The 24,865-nt window shown below is 36.1% G+C and overlaps 2 protein-coding genes across 6 annotated transcripts; one reads left to right on the top strand and one right to left on the bottom strand.

Moving 5' to 3' along the window:
• Positions 1-6: 6 nt before the first annotated feature.
• LOC118263103 (E3 SUMO-protein ligase RanBP2) lies at positions 7-13,508 on the bottom strand. Its single transcript, XM_035574893.2, has 12 exons — positions 13,324-13,508; positions 13,017-13,242; positions 6,660-12,388; positions 6,141-6,283; positions 4,563-6,052; positions 3,907-4,100; positions 3,684-3,824; positions 3,103-3,300; positions 2,145-2,474; positions 1,594-1,794; positions 1,335-1,457; positions 7-1,069 (listed from the first exon to the last, which is right to left on the bottom strand). The coding sequence occupies exons 1-12, from the start codon at positions 13,390-13,392 to the stop codon at positions 1,025-1,027; spliced, it is 8,889 nt and encodes a 2,962-aa protein (XP_035430786.2). The 5' UTR covers positions 13,393-13,508; the 3' UTR covers positions 7-1,024.
• A 996-nt stretch (positions 13,509-14,504) lies between these two features.
• LOC118262633 (transcription initiation factor TFIID subunit 6) lies at positions 14,505-24,148 on the top strand. Of its 5 annotated transcripts, XM_050697195.1 has the most exons (13): positions 14,505-14,722; positions 14,813-15,072; positions 15,337-15,625; positions 16,994-17,145; positions 17,384-17,563; positions 17,678-17,847; positions 18,043-18,202; positions 18,324-18,496; positions 18,675-18,862; positions 19,422-19,546; positions 20,613-20,687; positions 21,446-21,604; positions 23,098-24,148. In XM_050697195.1, the coding sequence occupies exons 2-13, from the start codon at positions 14,836-14,838 to the stop codon at positions 23,188-23,190; spliced, it is 2,001 nt and encodes a 666-aa protein (XP_050553152.1). In that variant the 5' UTR covers positions 14,505-14,722; positions 14,813-14,835; the 3' UTR covers positions 23,191-24,148. The 5 variants fall into 5 exon arrangements, with proteins under 5 accessions (XP_050553152.1, XP_050553153.1, XP_035430052.2 ...); XM_050697196.1 differs by having other exon boundaries at positions 14,505-15,072; positions 19,422-19,540; XM_035574159.2 differs by having other exon boundaries at positions 14,505-15,072.
• Positions 24,149-24,865: the final 717 nt, after the last annotated feature.

The following is a 24,865-nucleotide window of genomic DNA, read 5'->3' as shown; positions in this document are numbered from 1 at the left end:
CGTTAATTTTAGATGACTTTTCATTTATTACACTCCATTCTCAGATAATAAGTTTAATATTAAGATCACAGTTTAAATGAGAAAAGGAAATAGTAAACACTTAGGTATTCATAACTTTATATTAAGTATCACTTAGTTAAATAACAAAATTCCATAGCAAACATCCTTTTCTCATTTAAAAAAAATATTTAAAAATTAATATTCTTAATTCAAGAAATTCACAAACATCTATAATATCTTCACATGCACTGTATCATGATTTATTTTACAAGAAGTATACATTGTTCATAATTTAGAATAGATCATAATATTATAAGATGCGAGAACTACGTGAATCAAGTTTGCCCCGTTAACAAACATGAAGCTACGAGTGACATAATTATTAATTAAACAACCAGTCGCAATCACTCGTACCTCCATTACGTACACATCTAAAAAGACCTAACCAAATTAGGAACATTTCCTTTAATAACATTATCCAATAAATATTATGTCATCAAACAAAGTGATCATTTACATTTAAATGTCAACAAGTGTTGGTTAGATCTCTTTCGTGCACTATAATATGTTATACTTTCATAATTTTCAAAGAATAGCATAAATTTACTAATAAGCACTTATTTATATAGCCCAGTTGGCTTAAGTCTGAACAAAAGCTACATTTCCATTAAATCCAATCTACTGCAAGTCTTGTAGTTCATTCTACTGTACCAAAAGATCTATACGAGCAAGCACTTATTTCAAGCATTGTTGATATCATAATTGTCCTTACTGAATGATTCTTTTCAACGTAATTAAATGATAATAAACACTTTTAGGTTTCATGAGATCTAAATAATAATAAAAAACAGTTAACAAAATTGGTTTCTCAACAAACAAAAAGGGTCAAATTTATAGTCACCTAGACTTCACAGTAACTTCAAAATAAAGATATCGTAAAAAACCAGTCTATACATTTTCTAATAAAAAAACAATACGGAATTTAATCTACGGTTCAAGTTAATTACTTAATTAGACATATTATTTACGATACTGGATCTGTAGACGCGTATGTCGCAGCTTTGCTTGTCTGAAACAAATTATTTTTTAAGGTATAGAAACAGTTTCAATTTTCGAAAGATCCGCTCAGTATAACCATTCAAACAAAAAAATAAATTGTTTCATAATTGGTGGATTGCTCCGCCGGTGAACAAATAAAAATAAAACAAAACATCCAATCATACCTCCTCTTCTATAGAAGTCGGTAAAAAGAGGATGCAATCTTTCATTGTGGTTTATCTACATCGCGCACGCAATACCTATATTCGGTAATTATTATAATAAATTGTACATACCTCACAACTATCGTAGAACTGCATTGCTGTCTCGCTGTCATAAAAGTTGACCGTGACAGTCTTGTCTACTGGGTCATTACTGGTGTAGTCCGTGCCTGACCATGCGCAGGAGTCTCCAGACATCTTATAAAAAAAAAAAACATGAAAATCAGTTTCTCGTAAACTATAAATTTACGAGAAATACAGCTAATATTAAAGAGAAAGTTGTAGATGACTAATTTAAAAACCTGATCGTAAAGAAAGATTTTATTATATATACCTGAAACTCAGTATCAGTGTAAATGAGCATATCAGCTAATATCTCCCCGGTAGCTGAGTCGGTAACTAAGATCTTGGGCGAGTAAATCTCTTGGTCAAACAGCACTTGTATGTGGGCGTTGGAACAGGTGGTCTCGTTGTTACCCTGCCGAACTATCGCCTCACCGTCGCATGTGTAGTAAGGTGCTGATTCTTCCTCGTCCTAAAAAATATTGTCGTTAATGTATTTGAAAAGTTTGTTCTGTACCTTCGTCGAAAATGTACTTATTACAAGCTTAAACGGCTTTTTGACAATTTGAATAGTTGTTAATTAACCGAAATTATTAATTACAACTTTAAATTGTTACAAAGTAACATAACTCGATAATAAACTTAACGTAAGAAATTGATTAGAATTCCTCTACTCAAAGTAGATATTTATTTCCACCAGTGTAGTGGTGTAACATAAAACTGATTGGATTGACAGAATCCATGATAATATTGATATGCTATTATCAAAACGCTTTAAGAATTTTAAAGCGTTTGTTTGAGTTAAGTTGATAAAATACGCACCTCATTATAATATTCATCATAATCATAGTCTTCCTCTTCATCGTCATGGTCCTCATGGTCCTCATGATCCTCGTGGCCTTCATGATGTTCATAGTCTTGGTGGAATTCTTCCGTCACGGCCGCCGGTTTGCTATCGTTGGTGTTTGCACTGGTATCTTGCCTTGAGGAACCTGACGTCCTTTGAATGACTTCCGCAGTTATCGCATTGTCAGCGCGTGCGCTTTCTTGCAAATGTTTCGGTAATCTTAGTGGCGACACGTTATCAAAGGTTTCTGATTCTTTCAACTCATTTACCTCTCTTACGGCTTGGGCAGCCGCAGCTTGTAATTTCTAAAAAAAAACTCACATCTTTAAAATGTATAAAAACCTACAATATGTGTTTAATGTTCCTATTTGAAATGTTGCAAAGAGGGCTTTCTGAGGAAGATTTATATCTATAATTTAACAATATCGTATGTTATGTTCACCGAGATATCACGGTTTTTGGCAAAGAAGTCGTTCGAATACGTCGTAAAATATGTTTTTCGCGTGCGCGAAATGTACATATGACGAAAATGGAGCTCTTAAAAAGATCTACAAAAAAGTCTATCTTTTAAGAATTCTTAACGAGTATAGATAAGATAATATAATCGAGTCAGTATAGTCTCACGATTGACAGAAACAGCCAGTCAGCTGATAGCCTAACCACCAATTTAAACCAAGGAATAGCGCCTTACTCCTTCAAAATCGTCTGTATAAATTTTATCTCTCGTATATAGGATGAGACATTATTCATAGGATAAGACATTATGCATTTTGGGTATACGAGAGTAAATAATAACGTTATCATTAGAATAAGACTTATCTGACGCTGGTGGTATAAACTCTGAGAATTTTAATAAAATCGAACAGCTCATTAATATACATACTTCCCAGAACTAAAATTGGTATTAACTATAAATTCAATAGTATTCCTTACCCTCACACATTCGACAATTTTGTCGTGGAAGGCGGTGGCTAGATCTACAGACTTAAATCGGACTGCGAGTGTCTCCTGCTCGCCCGCTGAGTTTTCAGCGAAGTTACGGCCGGCCCATGTCCATGCGCGATCCGAGTTCTTCATTGGTAGTAGTTCCAAATCCATGTATAAAAGCATATTCAGCACCGCTTTGTGGACCTGTTATTGAACCAACATAATTATAAAATTGTCGGAACAGCAATCCTAATGATGACTTTGATGAGAATTTATGTGACGTGACATGTCATATTTATATTTAACTAGCTACTACCGCGCGGTTTCACCCGCTCTGCTTGGGTCCTATTGGTCATAGCGTGATGTTTTATAGCCTATAGCCTTCCTCGATAAATGCACTATTCAACACAAAAAGAATTATTCAAATCGGACCAGTAGTTCTGGAGATTAGCGCGTTCAAACAAACAAACAAACAATCAAACAAACTCTTCAGCTTTATAATATTAGTATAGATGTGACATGATTTTATGAATCCTAAATGCAAAAACTAAAAATAAGTAGCAAATTATTATCGATTAAGTAATCACCTGTTCCCGACGCAGTAGTAACCGGTAAGTCTTCCTCTCTGGGTGGAATAATATTTTCATTTCACCGACACCTCGTTCTTTCCACTCGCGGGACTTGTCATCATAGCGATATAATTTGCATCGCTCTCCAAACATTTTTTCCTTTAATAGATAATATTAATTTAGTAATTATTGTAGTATAATATTAGTATTTCTTAATAGATAAAATCATTGTTACACTCACCTCGTCCTCCTCACCAGTAGTGACCACAATCTTTTCAGGTAGAGGTACAATTGGCTCATAGTGAGGGTCATACTCCTCTTCTGCGACTGCGTCGTCGTCTACGCCACTCTCATTCTTTGATTTATCTCCAGAGTTTTTATTAGGTTTTGCATTGAATAATTGTTGGCCAGCCCCTTCCCATTTGAAATCAGGTTCTAAAAATAAAAAATCATAAATATGTCTACTAGTGAAACAGTGCTGAATGATGTGATACATTAAAACAAATGTTAATCTTTACTAATACTTAGGGCCTCTTTTACCAAATTCTAATGAAAAAGAATAATTTGAATAATGATGATAGTACCTACAGCCATACTCAGTCATTTAATGGTTACTTAACCAAGCCCACAGCAAAATTGTTAGTAAGGAATAGTTCAAGTAATCATTAAATGTTTCTGAGTACGCCAGTTTTTGACATTTTGAGCTTTTACATAATATAATGACAAATTAGTCTATATGACATCAATAAAATTAGAAACTAGCTTTTGTCAGCAACTTAGGAAAATCGTTTCTTAGTGCTACTCTGTAGAGTGCTCACCAAGGAACATACTTGCTAAGTTTCAGCTTCCTAGATCCAGTAGTTTCATATAGATTACTTTTTATAAATTGAAACTTACGTGTAGTTTTCATATTAAAAGCTGGTCCACTGCCTGATGATAGAGCCGCAAATGTAAGATTACTATCAACCTTAAGTGGAATTTCTTTCTTCTCAGACTGATTATTAGTTGCGTCATTAGGTTTTTGAATGACACCAGCACCCAAAGGCCCATCTTTCTTTTGATTGTCACTCCCACCTGCGCTCAACATTCCTCCTTGATTTGATGTCCCAAACAATGACTTTCCACTTCCAAATATCGAGTTTTGAGTTGAAATACTACCAAAGGCTGACATGGCAGCTGATCCGAATATGTTAGTATCAGTTTTGGGTTGACTGTTTGCTAAAGCGCCAGGTCCAAAAATACTTCCTTGGTTTACACTAGCAAACAAATTTTCAGGCCCCTTATCATCTCCAAATATTGATTTTACCTTAGCATTATCTGTCTTCATACTAGGAGCAGAAAATTCTAAAACTGACTTATTGAAAGATTTCCCAGTTTCACCTGTTGTGGTTGGTGTTTGATTTGAATCACTAAATACGAATTTCGACTGTCCAAAGTTAAAACGGGATTCATTTTGATTTGAAGTATTAATATTGCTTAATTTGGGTGGGGCCAGTAGTGAGTTCTTTGAGCTTACTGATCCTTGAGCGTCACTGCTGCCAAATATAGAAGTAGTTTTGTTCTGAGGAGTTCCAAATAATGTTGACTGCTCTGAGCCACCAAATCCTGAGAATATGTTCGGCTTTTGAATAAATGTATTTTCCTTATTAGTGAAAGTATTATCTAAACTGCTTTGTGAAGTTGCTGATGTTGGGGTTTTCATGTTAGATGCAGCTGAGCCAAGTGGCGTGCGGAAAATAGATGTATCAGCAGTTTTCTCAAAATTGCTTGGAGTCCCATATAAAGAATTAGTGGGACTTTGGAAAATAGATGGCATAGTTTTTACAGGAGTACTTGAATTGGTTAAAAGTGGTTTTGTAGTTGATGCTGATGCTATTGGTTTTTGTTCTGACGTAGGAAGATTCGATTTGTTTGCAGCTGCTACATTTGTTTCACTTGTAGATGTAGAAGATTGTGAATTACTTTCAGATTTTGAGGAATCTTCACTATCATTGCATCCACGGCATCCTTGGCATGGTTCTTTAGTTTTGTAAGTGAAGAAATTTTCAGGCAGCATTAACTCTTTGGCTTTCTGTTTGTCTTCTTTAGATGCTTGGATTTCGCTTACAAACACGACATCATCAATTTCATCTTTTTCCTTTTTATCATTTGCTTCATTTTTACCAACAGATTTTCCCTGGAGTGCATTATCAATTGCATTTTTAAATTCTAAGGCCACCTCTTTACTTTTAAATCGAAGACAGAAATGTTCTAAGTTTAGTTCACCTTCACTAAAGTCATTCACCACAAATTGCCAAGATTTTTCATCTTTAACATTGTAAATAATTTCTGAAGTCAAAGCATGATTCAAACATATTTTTAAGACCTGATCTCTCCGCATAACTACCCTGCAATATGAAAAAAAGAAGTTTTAATATTTAAAACATAATTATTATTTACTAATTTTAGTTATTAAATGCAAATATTAAAGCTTACCTCAATTTTCCTGTATCTTTATGTTTTAGAATCTTGACAATTCCTTTTCCACGTTCTTTCCATTCTCCTGATAAAAATCTATACAACTTTGCTAACTGTCCATAAAGTTCAGTTTCATTTTCTTCGCCGGTAACGACTTCGATCTAAAATAATTAAAATGTATTTAATAGACTTCTACAGATAAATTTCTCAAATTAGTTGGGATATAATTGTGTTATCTTAGTAAATAATGCAATCAAGCAACGGACTTGATGATTCCCATGTCGGGGATTTATATATAAAATAGATAAAATTTCCTCTAATGACACAGAGCCCGGAATTGTGCTCGTTATCTAGCAATAGGCTCATCACCTATTTATTACATGGGACTAGTAACAAAATTAGTGAAATGTAGATGTACATTTTATCTTGTGGCATTATGTGTAACTTTGCCATGAAGGTATGCAGTATTTTTATTTAATTTATAAATACTAATAATTATGTGTATATACATAATTGTCGTACTACATAAAAGCTTACCTTGTCCGGGAGAGGTATTACAGGAGTGAAAGTATGATGGCATTCATCTTCTGCAGCATATTCATTTCCATCACTTTCTTCACCGTCAGCTTGGCTATGAGGAGACTTTGCAGGACTTTTACCTTTCGTAGGTGTCTTAGGTTTAAATACGAAGTCAAATGTACCACTTTCTTTGAATCCAAAGGATACACTAGATGAACTGTCAGACACAGGTGTGGGAAGTAGTGCTGGTTTCACTGAAGTATTTGGATCTTCCTTCTTTTTAAGACTAAAGTCAACAACCTGATTTTCAGAAGAGCTCTTTAGTGTATCAGTCACTGAATTATTGATTGCAGCCTTCTGTTCCCCGAAAGATACTGGGTTAGTTGTTGTATCACTTGGAGGTATACCAAAACTAAATTTATGTGCACCAGTGCCATCAAAAATGGAAGTGGCTCCAGCATTTGCTTTAGTATCATTTGATGCTGGAGGCACACCAAACTTAAATTGTGTCCCAGATGAACCTGTTCCAAATATGGGAGCTTTGTTATTGGCTTCCCAAGTTGGAGCACTGGTTTTGAACAAGTCACCACCAGTAGTAACGGAAGAGGCCTGACTGGATACAGGAATTATTGAAGTAGGCTTTTGCTCTGCATTGTTATTTGTAGCAGGTATCCCAAAATTAAATTTGGGTGCATTGTCTGATGTAAGTTTGACAGCTGTCTTAGGTTTGGTTGGATCTTTGGGGCTATTACAAGCACTGCAGTTTTCAACACTAGATTCATTTCGAACAAAACAGTCTCTGCATTCCCAGCTACCAGGTTTGGGCTTGAATTTATCTCCCCAACCTGTAGCTACAGGTTTCTCGGTATCTGTGTTTGTAACAGCAGGAGTAGCGTTGGTGCTTGCAGCACTGTTTGGTTTTGGTGTTTCACAACAAGCACACTTTGAAAAACTTTCCAAGTTATTAGTATAACATGCATTACAATGCCATGAGCCAGCTTTGGGTTTAAACTTATCACCAAAACCAGTTTGATTGTTTTGCTTAGCAGCATTTTTTTCTTCCTTTGCAGCCTTTGATTCATCTTTCATTTTGGATTGGGCAGATTTAATAGCTTCCATGAATTCATCACACAGCTGAATGGTCTTAAATCGCAAACAGAATGTCTCTGCCACTAACTCACCTTCTGAGAAATCTTTGGCACACCAAGTTACAGCTTTATCCAAATTGGGCATTTTTTGGAAAATCATTTCATTGGTAACTGCATGATTACAACAGACCTTCATTATTTGTTCACGTCTCATTAGAAGTCTTACTTTGTGTATATTGTCTTTATGGACAAGTAACTTTATATTGCCGAGTCCACGTTCTTTCCATTCTTTGGCAGCAGCATCAAACCTCAAAAGTTTTGCGCGATGTTCAAACAGTATATTTTCATCTTCTTCGCCAGTCTTTTGATCAATTAAAGCAGGCAAAGGTACAACAGGTTTAAATTCAACATTTGGTTCATATTCTTCAACCTGGTCCGACGTATTGAGTTTTGAGGATTCTGTATCCTGAGCAGTATTATTGGCAGTGTTGGTGTCAGGTGAAGAAGTTTTAGTAAATAAATTTGAAAATGGTGAACTGTTGCTGGTTTTAAAAGATAAACCGCTAAATACACTAGCTTTAGTAGTAGTAACATCTTGGGATTTCATTTCAGGTTTAACATCATCAGCCACAGACTTGAAAGTTGGTGTACTGCTAAATGTAAATCCGCCAACCACAGTTTTAGTTGTTGTTGTTGGTGTAAGTTGATTGCTGGTATCTTTGACAGATGTAGTTACTTGGCTGGTAACCTTTGCAGTCGTCGTTTTTACATCTTCTACTTTGGGAGCAACTGGACTCAGAGTTTTATTCATTAGAGCTTCCTGTCTAGCTTTTTCAAAGGCATTGTAGAAATCTTTAGCTATATCAGCAGTTTTGAACCGGATACAGAACTTTTCTAAAACAACAGTCTCATCTGCAAAATCATTGGCAACCCAAAAATAGGCTTTAGCCTCATTCATCATTTGTTTTATTTCCATTTCTGCGGTAATTATGTGATTCGCACAAATCTTATGGACTTGTTCACGTCTCATAAGAACTCGAACTTTTCCTGATACTTTATGTTTGAGCAATTTCATTTCACCAAGACCTCTTTCTTTCCACTGTTTATCCACGAAACGGAAAAGTTTAGCTCTAGAGCTAAATATCACATATTCATCTTCCTCCCCAGTAGTAACCTTAATTTCAGCAGGTAGGGGCACGATAGGTTTAAAATCTGGACAAGGGTCATAATTTTCCACAGATGTATTACTTCTTTCCGATAATGTCCTTGATTTATTGAGACTAGTATTCGGTGAACTACCAGAAAACATTCCATCAACTACTGACTTTGAAGTATCAAGTGTGTCCCCACCAAGCTTCGGTGCCGTTAGTGAAGGGTTAAGTAAGGAGCTGAATGTGGAGGTTGAAGATATGGGAGTAGTTTTGAATACTGATGATTGATTCCAATTGGACACTGAATTAGAACTTGTGGTTGCAGCTTTGTTACTTTGAGCAGGGAAAACAAACACTGGAGGTGACACGACTTTCGTATCAGTAGTTGCTGGGAGTTGTATTTGATAATTATGAGGAGTACCGCCTTTAATATGTTTTGGTGGTATTGTCACACTTAGAATTGGTGCCGGTGTTGTCGTACATGTTGGCAAGGGATCTGAAGATGTAATGACTACATTGACAGGTAATGATTTTGCAATGTCTTTAGATTCAGCAGAAGTTACTTTGGATACAGTAACAGATACTGCTGTTGAAGATGTTACACTTGACATTGTTGGTACGGTTGACAGCGGAGGTACCACCGGCGCTGGTTGCACCGACGAGGCAGCTGACAAATTAGGGGGAACCAAATGAGCAACATCTAAATACATTTGATCTGGCGTTGGATAAACACCGGGATAGTTTACTTGGGCTCTAGTTGGATCAAACATTGGCTGGGTCCCTGGTACTGAGGAAGGCTGCGCGAATTGGGAATACTGGTTATATAAATTATATAAGCTTTGATTGTAAAGTTGATATGGGTTAGGTGGCACAGGGAAAGGCGGGACAAGACGTTGATTGAAAGAGGGAATCACTTGAGATGGTGTGAATGGTAACTGAGTTGCAAATGATGATGCACTATCATTTGTTCTGTAGTCTTCGTCTAGGTTATACAAATCACTATCATCAATGGTCTGTTCAGAAGAAGCCTTTTTCAGTTTGCCCACTTCCTTTTTGAGCTCTACTACCTGCTTCTTTAATTCGCTAACATCCTTACATTCATTTCTACATTCATCTATCTGATCCTTCACTTGATCAACTGATATCTTCAGCAATTTAAATTGGTCTGTAGTATTTTGCATATTTGAATGAATAGTACTTATAATTTGATTACCCATTTTACGATTTTCATCAAACCAGTTTCGTGTTTGTTCCATAAAGTCACTAATAGTAGTATCTCTTTTTTGCAAATTCTTAATTTCAGTTTCAATTCTTTCCAAAAACTTTTGGTCTACTCTTGAATTTTCTAATATTTGTGAGTCCATGGCAGTTCGATAATTTGTAGCATTAGCATTGTGAGAAGCTTTGGGTGTGGAACTTAAGTTTCGGAACAAATGAGAGTTTCCTCTGATAGGTAAATGTTCGCTTTCTCCTGAAACATTGTCATCTGACGAAAATTTCCCATCGCCATCTCTAGTACCCGTAGCAAAATCAGGATCAATGTTATTCATCTGGATTTCTATATCTTCAATTAGTTGTTGAGTGTCAGAGTATAAAGGATGATTTTTATTAGGTTCACTGTCCCTTAGCCGGTCTAAAGCTTTGTAAGCGAACATTTTAGCTTTAGCCAATAATGCTGCATATTTAGACATTGCTTCAGAATCACGGGACAGATTATTTTCTTCTAATGCAATTTTTTTATAGGTTTGGCTGAGGTGGAACAGTGCCTGTGGTGACTTTAAGTTGGAAAGGATTTCAATAACTTTATCATATTCACCTTCACTAAAATGGCTGACTGCTACATATAGTTTGCATTCTTCAAGTAAAGCATGTAGTTCTTTGGAGCTTAATTCTTTGTGTGTATAATCAAACATTCTTTTGTCAAGGTACTTGACAACAATTTTGCTTTTCAATTTTTCTAATAATGGTACAGCTGAAGAATAATATAACCCAGCCCTTGTTTCCAGTTGATTTTTTTCATCTACATTTGTTGTTGCTTTGGCTCTTTCACTGAATATGCGCCCAAGAATGCATAATAGCTCTGGATCAAGACCATGATTGTCAATGCACCTCACAACTTCTATGCCACGGCTCAATGTGGCACGTATGTCAGTTAATTCAGTCCCCAACTCGTTTTGACTGAATTTATAAGCACAATCCCACCATTTCATTTGAGTGAGAGGACACAAAAGATCAGTAATGCTAGCTGGAAGTGTATGTGGTCTTTCACTTGACACATAGGAATCTTTTTTAGATATTTGTTGGCTGGCTGTTAATGTTGCACAATACAAAAAGGCATGAATATCTGATCTGTTCAATGTCTCAGGTCCACAAGTTGTTGCATTGTATGTGAGCATATCAAAAAGAGTGCATTTGAAATGTGCATAATTTTTATAATTCAATAATGTCCAAACAAAATGGTGTAGGGAACTACCATATTCCCTTTGAGCATCACTATCATAACATTCAACTTCTAATCTTCTAGGAAGTCTCAATACAGGTGGAGCAAATGCATTTGATGCAAAGTAAGATGATTTCATTTTATCCAGATGACCTTTACTGGAAAAGATCCGCTTGTACTGCTTGTCTCTCCAGTGAGTACCAGAATAACATTGAGAAACCTGATCAAGGAATGATTGATTTTTATCTTGAATATTTGATAGTAAATAATGCCCAGCCTGGGAACATCTGTATGTTCCTTCTGAGTACCAGCGATGTACTGCAATCATTTGCTTCTCAGGGGCATTTTTCAGCCAATTTACTTTCGAATCTAAAGGTACGGCTTGCCAAGCTACTAACATAAGTGGGGAAGCATGCTTGATAGCATCTCTCCAACTCATTTGGTCTTTTTTGGCTTTCTTTAGCAAAAATGTTGCAGCATGAAAGGCAATTTGGCCTTTATGATGTTGTAGCAATGCATTATGGAATTCTGCAAAGCCAGGAGAGGCCCCAGAACGTGAAACACTCTCAATAGCCTGATCATAAGAATGAAGAAGCTCATTAGATTCAACTAAGCTTTTGGATGTACCACTTGGTGTTTCAGTAATACTCAACAAACAAATACGTTCCTTCACAGTTAGGAGAAGTAAGTGATAAAGCCAGTCACTGGTATTGAGTGAGTTGTGCTTCAGTAGATCATTCAAAATTTCATACCAACCATAGGTGTTTATAAATGGTTTTCGTCCAAACTCCACATCACATGCATGTTCAAATGCTTCTTTAACTTTATTGATGTTCAGATAATGTTTCAATAAGCGTGCATGAAGTAATGCATCCTTTGGCCTTATTGCCAATTCAGAATGTAGTAATTCAACTAGTGCTTCAGGATCTGGGTTAGAAACAGATATAAGTTTCTCCCTTAGTCTGAATGTAACTGGGTGCCTGGGAAATGTGGCTTCTGCTTTTTCACACCAGTACTTGGCTCTACCTGGTTCAATAATAACTTCATCATCAGCAAGAAGTTCACAAACTGAAACAAATTAACAATTATAACCACACATAGAAGTGTTATCATCTATTGAAAGTAGTATACTTTCCCAGCAAGAGGCTTAGATTAGATTTCCAGATCAGGCAAAGGTTTATTGGATTTTCATTATTTTCATTCAGGCTGGGTTTAAAAGTTCTAAATGGCAATAGGTTAGCTTCCAATTACATATCAGGTGTAAAGCATTGAATTTTTTTTTTTTACTTTTGCCTATCTTAGCTACTTATTAATCATGCATCAACCACTATAGTTTAAAATCATGATGATTGTAGTTATTTGAGATCAAACATAATAAGACACCATAAAATTGTCCATTTTTTTTTTATCCAGGAAGGTTACAGTGGTTTTAATTTGTTTATACCAAACCAAAGCTAAACATAACCCTACCTACATGAAATGGACTAGTATTTATAGTGGTAGGTGTATTCCACACAGGTACTTAATGAAATGAAATCAAAAACTTATGATTTGGTTTATATAAGATGTTGTATCCGATCATAAATATAATCTAACTTATTTTATCTGAATACACCTGATAACTCCTTATAACCAAACAAAATGTGAAATGTCATCTACACATAATAAAAAAAAATAGTACATAGGTATTACTTACTGTCTAATATGGTACTAGTTTGTGCAGGGTCGATGTCCAAAGACGCCTTGTATTGTTCTAAGGCCTTTTCTTTCATGCCCATTTTCTGCAAAGCTTGTCCAAGAAGTTTGTACGCCGCAGCGTTGTTGTCTTTTTGGGTAAGGTATTGCTCGACATATTTCTGACAACTCAAATAATCCCCCACTTCGAAATAAAGTCGAGCTACAGAATAAGCTCTTGATTTAAACTGCAAATAATCAAATACTGTTAGAAAATGCTGCACATACATGATCCTTGAATTTTTTAGCAACGATCTTGTTTGACTTACCTCTTTCGCAGACAATTTAGATAACAAATTCTCCACATGTTTATCCACGTCTTTTTTATTTCTATACATTTTCAAACTATTCACCAAAGTTATTAATCTAACAAACCTCGAACCACCTTACACAAGAAAAAATCGCGTGGGGCAAATAGATCGGCATTCGGTGTTCGTCATTTTCATATTCAGTGTTGGCACTAATAAATTATTATTACCCATAAATTATTTTATAAAATATCGGATTGGATTGAGAATTCTATGATTTGGTATTTATATGTAATAAACATTATTTTACAACAAGTTAGTTGATTGCTAACGTGTTTTAACTTTACATCTGTAGAAATAAATATAAATAACAAAATGTATATTAGCGCATAACTTTGAAACTACTGAACCAAATTGGATTATTTTTATATCGTGTTCTTTACAATACGTATATGTTTGTTTAAAAGAAAAATCAATGTAAAACATTCACTAACAATATCGACAAACAACAACCAGATTAAGCAACAGCAGATTAAAATTTACCCTTAATTTTAATTGGGAAAAACAACTGGCAAGACTTGCTTTTCAAGAGTTTGTTGTGTTGGCTACACTGGTAGCGCCTTTAGAAATTTAAAAAAACGATCAAAGAATCTAACGCCTAGAATCTAAAGCCTTGCCTTTGTATCATGGAATAAGAGGAGACAAGGAGAATGACTAGTATGACTTTTTGTATTATACAGGAATACTTGTAACTTGTATACTTATTACTTGTACTTGTATTATATAGGATACTAGGTTACATTATACAGTGTTTATTATGATATTGTGCTATAAGGTTAATTAAAAAATCTATTTAGTCGCTCTAGTACTCGTGCTACGACAGTAGTAAAGTTGTAGTACAGACGTATGAAAAGTTTATTTAATCTAAAATTGCTTGTTTAATTTCATAAATGATAGATAATCTATTATTTGGGTTTTTCTGAACAAAGATGTTGAAATAAAAAACCTAGCGCAAGGATAATTATCTAAATTATCTATTATTATTTATCAGAAAAATCTAAACGTGATTATAAAAGCGTGACTAGTGTGACTGACTTATCCCCCGCGGCGACTGCATGTCACGTTGGTAACTAAAAATACCCGTAATCAGATTAAAAAAAAAAAGAGATGACAGTGATGTCACGTCACGGCGTTGTCATCAACATCAATCTATCAAATAATGTCATGTCTGTATACATGTGAAGTGTTTACTGTATTTCGGGATTTATAATTAATTTCTTTATTTGTTATATTATTCAGTTGATGGTTAGCTCTAGAGGATTTAACTATCAATATCATTATTTCTCTATTTCTGCACGCAAATAGCACGAACGTTGAATAACTTTATGGATATTATTAAATCTTTGCAATTACGGAATTGGTTTGTAATGCTTTTAGTCATAAAGATGATGATTTAAAAATAAATTAAATGAAGTCTCTAGACACAAAACAATTAGAATTGTTTTAGCAGGACGGTTATAATATCTTGAAAGTATGGGTGATTCAGAGTTTGCCTATGGTTCTTCTATGTCGGTGGATTCTATGAAAACTATTGCTGAGAGTATAGGCATAGCAAATTTGGGCGATGACGCTGCTAAAGAACTGGCCGACGATGTTACCTACCGATTAAAACTTATAGTACAGGATAGTATGAAGTTTATGCATCATTCCAAGAGACAAAAGTTGTCCATAACTGATATAGACAATGCTTTGAAGATCAAAAATATTGAGGTATGATTAAAGTATTTATATTTAATTAAGGCATTGGAATCTCATATCAGTCATATAACATGAAAGCAGTCTGTATTAACTCTTCTGTTGTATATTGTTGTAATAGTATAATGTTTAATTTTGTTCTTCAAGAAATTTGAAGCATTCTGTGTTTTTGGCATTTGAAGATTAGTTGTGTTGATGTGCAAAGTACAATATGGTTTTTAATAATAATTTGTTAGTACCAGTGTAAGTGTAAATACAATTATACAATTTTTATTGCAGTGCCAATATGGATTTATTCAGCCAGATTCATTGCCGTTTAGATTTGCATCAGGTGGAGGAAGGGAATTGCATTTTGTGGAGGAGAAAGAAGTAGATTTATCAGACATACTGTCAGCTCCTCCACCAAAAATACCTCTGGATGTATCAGTACGTGCTCATTGGTTGAGTGTAGATGGTGTTCAACCTACAGTTCCAGAAAACCCGCCTCCATTATCCAAAGAAGCTCAAAAACTGGAATCAGTTGACCCTATCAGCAAATTGAGCAAACCTACTAATAAGGATGCAGCAGGTACAAAATATTATTTTCCTAACAAAACTATAATGATTTTAGTTGACTGAAAGCAAATTGTATTTTGACATTTTGGATTTTATTTCACATGTCTATACATGATGCATATCAATGATGTAAGTCTATGTGAAGTGCATGCACACTGAATGGCATGTGCAAGACATACTTATAGAATTGAGAATTACCAAATTATCATAAGAATATCATGTTTGTTCAGCTTATGGCTCTGGCTCAGGGCTCTTGCTCATACCTGCCAGTGTAAATCTTTGTTATAACATATTTAAAGATTTAATCAAAACAATAAAAATAGAAAGTAGGTATTATATTCAGTTACTGCATATTTAGAATTTGCTAGTTTTATTAATTAAATATTAAGAATACTTATAGCCATAATTTAAGAGGCCAACTGTGACAGCTGCCATGTAGTGAGAGGTAAATAAGATCGGATGCTATTTATGACTGTTTCCTAAGTCATATTGAGCTAAAATAATTATAATTTGTAATTACCGGATCAGAAAATATAATAATATCTCAAGAACTTCTGAAATGGCATGAGATCACATAGAGATATATATATTGATGATTAATGACATCAAAACAAAAAGGCTTTTCAAAGATCCTATATCAATAAAACTAAACTAAAAATATATAAATGGTTCAATTTTGATATTTTTACTGGGTATTACCTAATTTTGAATAATTAATTTCCTTTCAAACCATAATAAATGTAAACAGTTTTTTTTTACATTTTACACCCAGACCGCACGGTCTGGTCATAGGTAGGTAATGATCACAGAAGGGGCTAGTCTTTTCAACTACTTGGGAGTGATTCTAAGTCACATATTTAAACTGTTGTTAGTAATGGGATACATGACATGGGCTCCCATTTTAAGTGTGTTAAAAATTCACCATTACCTGTTTATCTGTCTATAAATATCAAAATAGTATATTCCAGATAGTTTAGAGACTTGAAAGTTAAAGACAATTATTTTTATTGTAATGTGATACTGTTGGTAACTGCTAATACTTCTATATATTTTTTTAAAGTATAAATATTTAAACTTGGCTAGATCTTTCTTATTTAAAGTTTTTGTAATTGTAATCTAGTGCATGTTATTTTTTACTCTTTATGGCTGAAATTAATAATTGCTCGTAATTCAAAATCTCTGGATCTATCTGTTTTTGAAAAAATCTCCATTCCATACAATTAATGAAAATCGATTTTAGTCCAAATATTTTTGAATAATACTTTATTAATTATGAAAGATTTCATCATTATAATTTTGCATTTGTTTAAATTAAAGGTTTACAATGTTAAGAAACTTGTGATATGTATGTATTCTTCTGTATTTTTTTGTAATATTTCAGGTAAACCTATGTGTGGTAAAGCAGCTCGATTGAAGGCCTCAGAGTCGGTGCATGTGAAGCAGCTAGCCACCCACGAGCTGAGTGTGGAACAACAGTTGTACTACAAAGAAATCACTGAAGCTTGCGTGGGGAGTGATGAAGGACGCCGTGCGGTACTTGTCATTTATCTTACATTCATTTTACCTATTATCGATTTTTAAGGAAAAGTTAAATTAGAAACTACGTAATTAGAAATAAGAACTAATATTTAACTCAAGACTTGATGAACTGTACACAAATATAACTTAACTGTTTGTATAGAATTTCAAATTCAAATATTAACTATTTGTGTACATCAGTTTACATATGTACTTAAAATTAATTTTAAATATTATACACTGTTTATTTCAGGAAGCTTTGCAGTCTCTGGCTTGTGACCCTGGCCTTCACGAGATGTTACCGAGAATGTGCACATTTATATCTGAAGGCGTCAAAGTTAATGTTGTGCAGAATAATCTTGCACTGCTTATATACCTGATGCGCATGGTCAAAGCTTTGCTTGACAACCAATCTCTGTATCTGGAGAAGTATGTGAGTATAATCTACATTTTCGTGTTTCTGAGGATTAATATTTTATTTACTAGTTTATTAGTTCTAAATTTAGTTTTTCTTCTTTCTGTGAATGAATGAACTGTTTATGAACAGTTGCACGAGCTGATCCCGTCGGTGTCGACGTGCATCGTGTCGCGGCAGCTCTGTCTACGTCCGGAGATGGACAACCATTGGGCTCTCCGCGATTTCGCCGCCAGGCTCATGGCGCAGATTTGCAAAACATTCAACACATCTACCAACAACCTACAGACAAGGGTTACCAGGTATAAAATGCTGAATAGTAAATATGTGCATATTATTACCTAAGTTCTTTAACACGTTTACTGCCGTTCTAAAAGCGGTGAAAGATAAATTTCCACTAACATCAACCACTAAAGGCTGACACGGCGCTATAGGTTCCAAGGAAGACGCCTGAATATTGCTGGTGTAAAAAAAACCTATTTATATTTTATTATCAGGTTATTCGCCAAAGCCCTTCAATGTCCGTCGCAGACCAACAACGAGACGGGCGTGGGCCCATCTATGGTTACCTCTATGAAGGAATCAGAAAAAACGCCTCTAGCGTCTCTGTACGGAGCAGTTCAAGGTTTAGCCGAACTTGGGCCAGAAGTTATTAAAGTAAGTGGATTTTGATAATTTTATTAGAAAGGAAAACTTCTGACTTAGCTCATTATTGAAACCGAAATTGCTAAGTTCGAGTAATCAGGAACCCTAGTTATATGACTTATTGTGTCGGTAGGTGTTCATCCTGCCTCGGGTGCGATGGCTGGGGGAGCGCGTGGAGGGCGCGCTGAGCGGGCTGGGCGGCGCCGACCGGCTGGCGGCCGGCAACCTCAAACATCAGCTGCTCAAGGTACTGGCGCCCGTCGTACGCCAGCTGCGCCAGCCACCGGACTTGCCAGAAGAATACAAGTTAGTACTTATTATTGCAGTTCTCATTTTGTACTCACTAGATGGCGCTAATTAGGTAGCTACAAGGTGGTATTAACGTTTTCATTCTGTTTTATTCTCATATAAAACAGGAGAGTTACTGCGATTGGAAAGCAAAGTGTAAGCTGGTGATTTTACAATAATGTGTGCTGCTTGTCAGACGTGACTACGGATACTTGGGCCCGAGCCTGCAGCAGGCAGTGAGCAAGATCCGCTCGTCCCCGTCGGGCGGCGGCGGTGGCGGCGCCGTGGCCGTGGTGACGTGCACCCCGCCACTGGTGCCCGCCGCGCCCTCCCCGTCCCCCTCGCACCACACCTCGCACATCTCGCACGGCGCCAAGACTGTCGGTGAGTGCGGTACTTGAACAACACTTTCATTTAACTTTGTATAATAACTATCGTGAGACATACTTCATTAATTGAAAATAATTGAGAAGACTAGCTGTAGAAGATTATAATCTTCCATCTTCTTCTATTAAACATAACGCTACTACACCCATAACTGATTTTCTGTTTACCTCCTCTACACTGGCATAAAAACATCTGTCAAATAAGTCTATAGCAGGAGTTCCCAACCAGGGGGCATACCCCCAGATAGGCGGAGACAAATGTTATCATCAAAATTTCAATTTTGGTAAATGAAGATACCTGATGTGAATGAATTCTTTTTCACCTCTATCCGAAGTAATTCATAATCAAAGGCTGAGTAAAAATTTAAAATCTGGTATAAAAACTCATTTGGAAGCATTGGAAAAGGAATTAAATCGATACTATCAAGATATCAGTTCCAAGTCATCAATATGGCACACACCAAGATGGCCAGAAACCCATTTGTGGTCGATGTCTTGGTTTACATTTTAGTGCATTTGTCTACCTATGTATATTTACTACAATTTGTGATTAACAGAGACGATAGCGACTCGTAACGTAGTGATCAGTGCTGCGCCGGCGCCGCAGTCGCCCGCGCCCTCTACACCGCCGCCACAGAAGTTTGTCATTGTGTCCCAGCAAAAAGCGCCACAGATGGTCAGTGTAAGTACTAATGCAATTTATAAAGGAGCCAAATTCAAGTTCGTGTTCCTTACCTTTCATAATATACGATATTTGAATGCACAGCTAACGTACTGCACATTAACAAAACTGTGCTGTCTATATTACAATATAGTATAATTTGCTGACAACCTGAAATTGTCAATTACCATCTCAGTAGTAAGTAATTAAAAAACAAGGGTGATACCATTAGGCATCATTCACACCAAACTTATTGTCGGTCGCTGATTGTGAGCGCGCGTTACATAGTTTTATCGCTTTTCCATATCATATACGCTCCATATACAGGCTTTTACGCGGTGGGTTGTCGTTGTCTTAGGCAGTTGTCCCACCAACGGCGAGTGAACGACTAACTATCGGCTATTTTCTCGCTCAAGAAACGTACAATAGATATACTTTCCGTGTAAACAAAAGAGATGCATATACAAATAGTTGATCGCTGACTGTTCACACTGCCGGCGAGTGCTCGCTTCACTAGTTTGTCGCTGAGCGACAAGAGCTATGAAAGATAACACTCGCTCGGCGACACTCGCCAAGCGATTAAAACTCACGCCGAGCGAGCAACCAGTGGTCATTTCTCTACAGTGCGTATCGTAGTGCGAGTAATCGCCCGCCTCACTCGCACACTCGCTTATAGCCGAGCTACACAAATATCAGAACTACACACTCGCTCGCCACGTCTCGCTTAACTCGTTTCTAGTTCTAGCTCTACTCGTTACTCGTTCATCGTTGCCGGTGGGACAACTGCCTTACGGTGGCCGATGATCGTATAGGTTAGGTACGCGTCGGCACGGCGGCCGCGAATTGATTACGTTGCCAAACGTAACAGCTTATTAAATTGGCTATTCTTTAGTTCACACATGTAGCGCATACGACAGTACGCTATAGCGTATTGTCGACTTGGTGAGAACGCGTAATGCAGAGTGAGTCGACGTTTACACTGGGGCAAACAGTGAGCATACTCACAGTCGGTGGCGGATAGTACATTTTGAGTGAACGATGCCTTAACGCCAATGTTTTCATTGACAAAGACCTGTTTATTTACTAGGCTCAGCCAGCTAGCGGCGGCCATATCGTCGTACACAGCTCGCAGCCTGCCATCGTCCGCAGCCAGAATGTGCAGGTATAGTACACATTGCTAATGTTTTTAATTTAAACATTTAGTTAGTTGTCAACACTTGTATTTGTGACTTTGTGAAGAGTGCGACCTTTGCATATGTTTGCATGAATAAAAAGAACTGCATGTGTTATGTCAGTCCTAGCACGAACATGTTTCAAGAGTTATGAAGTGAAATTATGTTTATGCATTTATCCGTAAATTTTTATATTATAAATGCTGTCATATTCTGGAAATGAACACAAGATTTACTTGTGGAAGATTTTATGTATAAGACAGCAAATGGTTCACTGCCAATAATGTCTATGGATCTACTAAAAATGCCTCTAGCCTTGAAAACGCCTCGCCCAAGGTGGGATAAGTCATTGTATGGTTTTCCCCCCTTAAAAGTAGTGATCAAATCATCTCTGTTGCTCTTGGAACTGTCCAGTATATGAAGGTAATTAAGGAAAAGATGTAGAGTATGTATGAAAGTGATTGTGTAAGCATAATACATAATCGCAATCCAATCCAATTTTATACAGAATATTTAAATAAGAATAATTTACTATCAAAGATATAAGTACAATAATAGTGTACGACGTGTAAGACTAATTAATACAAGAGTCTGGTACTCAAAGGAAAATTTAACTTATGTTTTGGATACCAGTGCATTCACATAACTGGCAAAGACGGACAGTAGTTAGCGAGTGTGGTGGTTGTCGTGGTAGGCAGTAGCGGTGAGTGGTCGTGTGGGTGTAGTGACGTAGTGCATGTCTGCGTAGTCGGTGGTGGTGACGAGCGGGCCGGCGGGCGGCGCGGCGGGCGGGCCGGCGGGCGGCGCGCCGCAGAAGGTCGTGGTCGTCGGCGTGCAGCCGCCGCACCACCTGGCGCCCGCCGCACCCGCGCAGCCCGCCGCACTCACCGCCGCGCACGTCAGCCAGGTGCGTACCTCTACTACTTCTCCACATCCTCTACGGGCACTAATTACATGAAGTAAGTACAAACACGAGATGCCATAATCTGATTGGGGACTGTCACAAAAAAGAACGGCTATGCCCAATAATATGAGTAAAAAGGTGTAGATAGATTATAAGCGGTCAGTAAGAGACATATTAAAATGTGAACAATTGGCAACGTTTTTATAGTATGGGATCGCTAGATGAAAAATAGAGAGAGGCGTGATTTGTAACGTTCCGCACTCCCCGTAATGTTAAAGGGAAATCCAATTATGACATCTCCTCTTTGTATTTGCTACATGCTAAATTATTATAATCGTAATTATGTTTAGTTTCTTAGACTAAGTTAACGTTACTTTATTGTTTCAACATTATTAATCTGATTATAATCGTATTTATTGTATTCAGAGAGGATATTTTTTAAGTCTTATAGTTACTAGATTTACTAGATATAATATAAATGTGCTAATCGTAGACGGGTATAATTAATTCTATAAAAAATATAATAAACCAACAGTTACATTTGTAAATAGGTGCTTGGTCGACATGAACAATCGTAGAAGAATGATTGCAACAAAAGCACGTCCTGATTATCTATTTATTTATGCTATCTTATCAGATCTGCTTTATGATTTAACAAATGTCTGTATTTAGTAAACTGCTGTGTATTCATTTTTATAACATAATAATGTGCAGATATATGTTTCAATTCATTTACAGAATTCGTGATCAAAGATTTTTCTATGAAGCGAGTATTGGATCGGTACCTACTATATTTTTTATTTTCATTGATGAAATTTGTTTACTCATATATCGTGTTTCAGCCTGTAACATTGCCGTGAAAAACGGTTCTAAAACCAATCCAAATGTAAGTAGGGTCCTTAAAGTATAGGAAGATCTCACGTGACCGCTTGCCAGTAAAATTATTATTCAATTAGAATCAGTAGTTCTGGACTAACTCAACCATATTGTAGGGATTCGAGCCATCCAATGCACGTGTCACCGCCAATGAGACCTTTGAGTGACGTGTTGCATGACATCTCCAAGCTGACACTAAATAACTATCGTAATTTTTTTATATCTTGACAACCCAACAAATGTCAGTATCACAAAGATCATCCTATATTTTATGGACTTTAGTTATAGTATATTTGGATGGAACTGAAATTGATCCAGATGGCGTTACAGTCAAAAGTAATATAATTATATATCATTATAGAATACTTGAATTTAAGATTATTTTTTTTGGGTTAGTGTGAAGAACTATATACTTTTTAACTACCCACAATTTGAGATTCCTGGACTAGATGTGAATATTCCTATAATTTTAGACGGGATGTGAAGTGATATTTTTTAACAAAAAAATGCGTGCATGCTTTGCATGTAACAATCTGAGAATAAACCTACTAAGCATTTAATACAATAGCTGTAGGTAGTATGTTAAATGCGCATATTCAAGGGTGTTTTGTTATGTGTAGGCTCCGGTGTCGGTGGTGGCGAAGCCGGTGTTCGCGCGCGGCGGCGCGGCGCCCCCGCCGCCCGAGCTGGACGACCTCTCACATCTCGCCTGACCCCGCACCTACAGCGTGGCTATTGTCAAGCAGTACATCAAGAAGAACTAGTGAACAATGTTTTACTAAAAGTTTTTGTGACAATATCAAAGTGGGGACTAAATGGATTTTCAAATCGAATCTAAGTAGTTTCAATGGATTGCAAGCTATTTATTTAGCATGAACTATCAACACATAAAATGAACTCTGTTATATTCTTGTAAGTGAGTGTCACAATAGCGTCAGTCCTCAGCTTTGGTCCCCTAGTGATTAAGTTTATAGTAATTATACAAAAATCTGGTGACATTTTCTATTTCAAATTTAATTTTTACGTGCTAACCTTATTATGAGTACTTTGGTTAAATAGTTTTAGGAGTAAATGGTATATTTACATGATCAATATAATATAGATTGTCAATTGATGTTATTTACTTTAGTGAATATACTTAAGACTTATTTTGGGTTGCCAATGTATAACTGAAAAAAGTCCATAGTGTGTTTATTAGTACCTATATTATTTCAATTAGGGAATGCAATCTCGTTTCTCATTCATAAATTCTTAGAAAAAATGGACGAGATTTCGCGATATAAACTAGATAAAGCAATTTTGTTTGATATTAGAAGAGAAGACTGGTTGTTACTTTCAATTCTTGCTTGATAGTTACTTACTGCCAAGTATAAGTAGTAAACTACTTAAATTCATAAAAAAATAGCTTCTGTTCTGCCTCCTACTTCGTGCCGGTAACTTTGGGCAGAATCTTACTATTGCAATACACAATAAAAAAGTGATAATAAATGAATCTTGTTAAGTTTTCCTAATTGATCCAAACATAATGATTATTTGCAGAAAAAAACAAACAAAACTACCAATTCGCGAGTTCTCGAAATTGGCGAGATCTGCATTCTCTAATTTCAATATCTATTCTATTATGTACTTATGTAAAACAGTTGATATACCTAAATATATAATTAATTAAAATTAGAGTTTTTTATTTATATGTATACCTCGGTGGAGTGGTCGCGTTCGCGACTCACACACAAGGGATAACGGATCGAATTCAAATTTTGAATTGTACCCCGTGTTTGCCCGTGTACTTTCTTTTTATAGCTATTGGCAATAAGCTCGCCCACTATCATACGGAACTTGTACAATTATTTGCGAGAATTGGCTTATACATCGACTGCGTGCACTATTGTCCGAATACTCAAACGCTACTATTTTAAGTGTAGGTACTCAGGCTAGTTTTGCTACCTATATTCGCTTATAATTGACAGAAACAGCTACATTTGGTGCTGGTAAACTTAAAATTGAGTAACATATCAGTATTCGGGCGTTTTCTAATTTTCATACCATAGTATGAAAATTAAAAATCTATTAAGTGCGTCAGTTATAAATAATTTAAAGAATATTAGACACGTATTTTTTATTTTGTCATATAATGAAAAAATACTTGGACAAAACTAATACATTGACTGCCAACAAGAATCAGTTGAAGGCAAATCCTTCGCTAGCGCCTGTCACTTTTGCCCCCCATGGCGTTTAATGTGTTAAGTTTAGAAATGGGAGCTAGCTACGTCAGGGCACGTCACACGACATTTCAAATAAATAATATATCGTCGAAAGTTGTTAATTCTGTAAAAAAAAGTATGTGTCAAATGTTTTAAATTAATCTATCAGTCGGAAATTAAAACAAAA

Source organism: Spodoptera frugiperda, chromosome 12 (assembly GCF_023101765.2).
Source record: "Spodoptera frugiperda isolate SF20-4 chromosome 12, AGI-APGP_CSIRO_Sfru_2.0, whole genome shotgun sequence".
NCBI classification, from domain to species: Eukaryota; Metazoa; Arthropoda; class Insecta; order Lepidoptera; family Noctuidae; genus Spodoptera; species Spodoptera frugiperda.
This window is presented reverse-complemented; position numbering and strand designations above follow the sequence as displayed.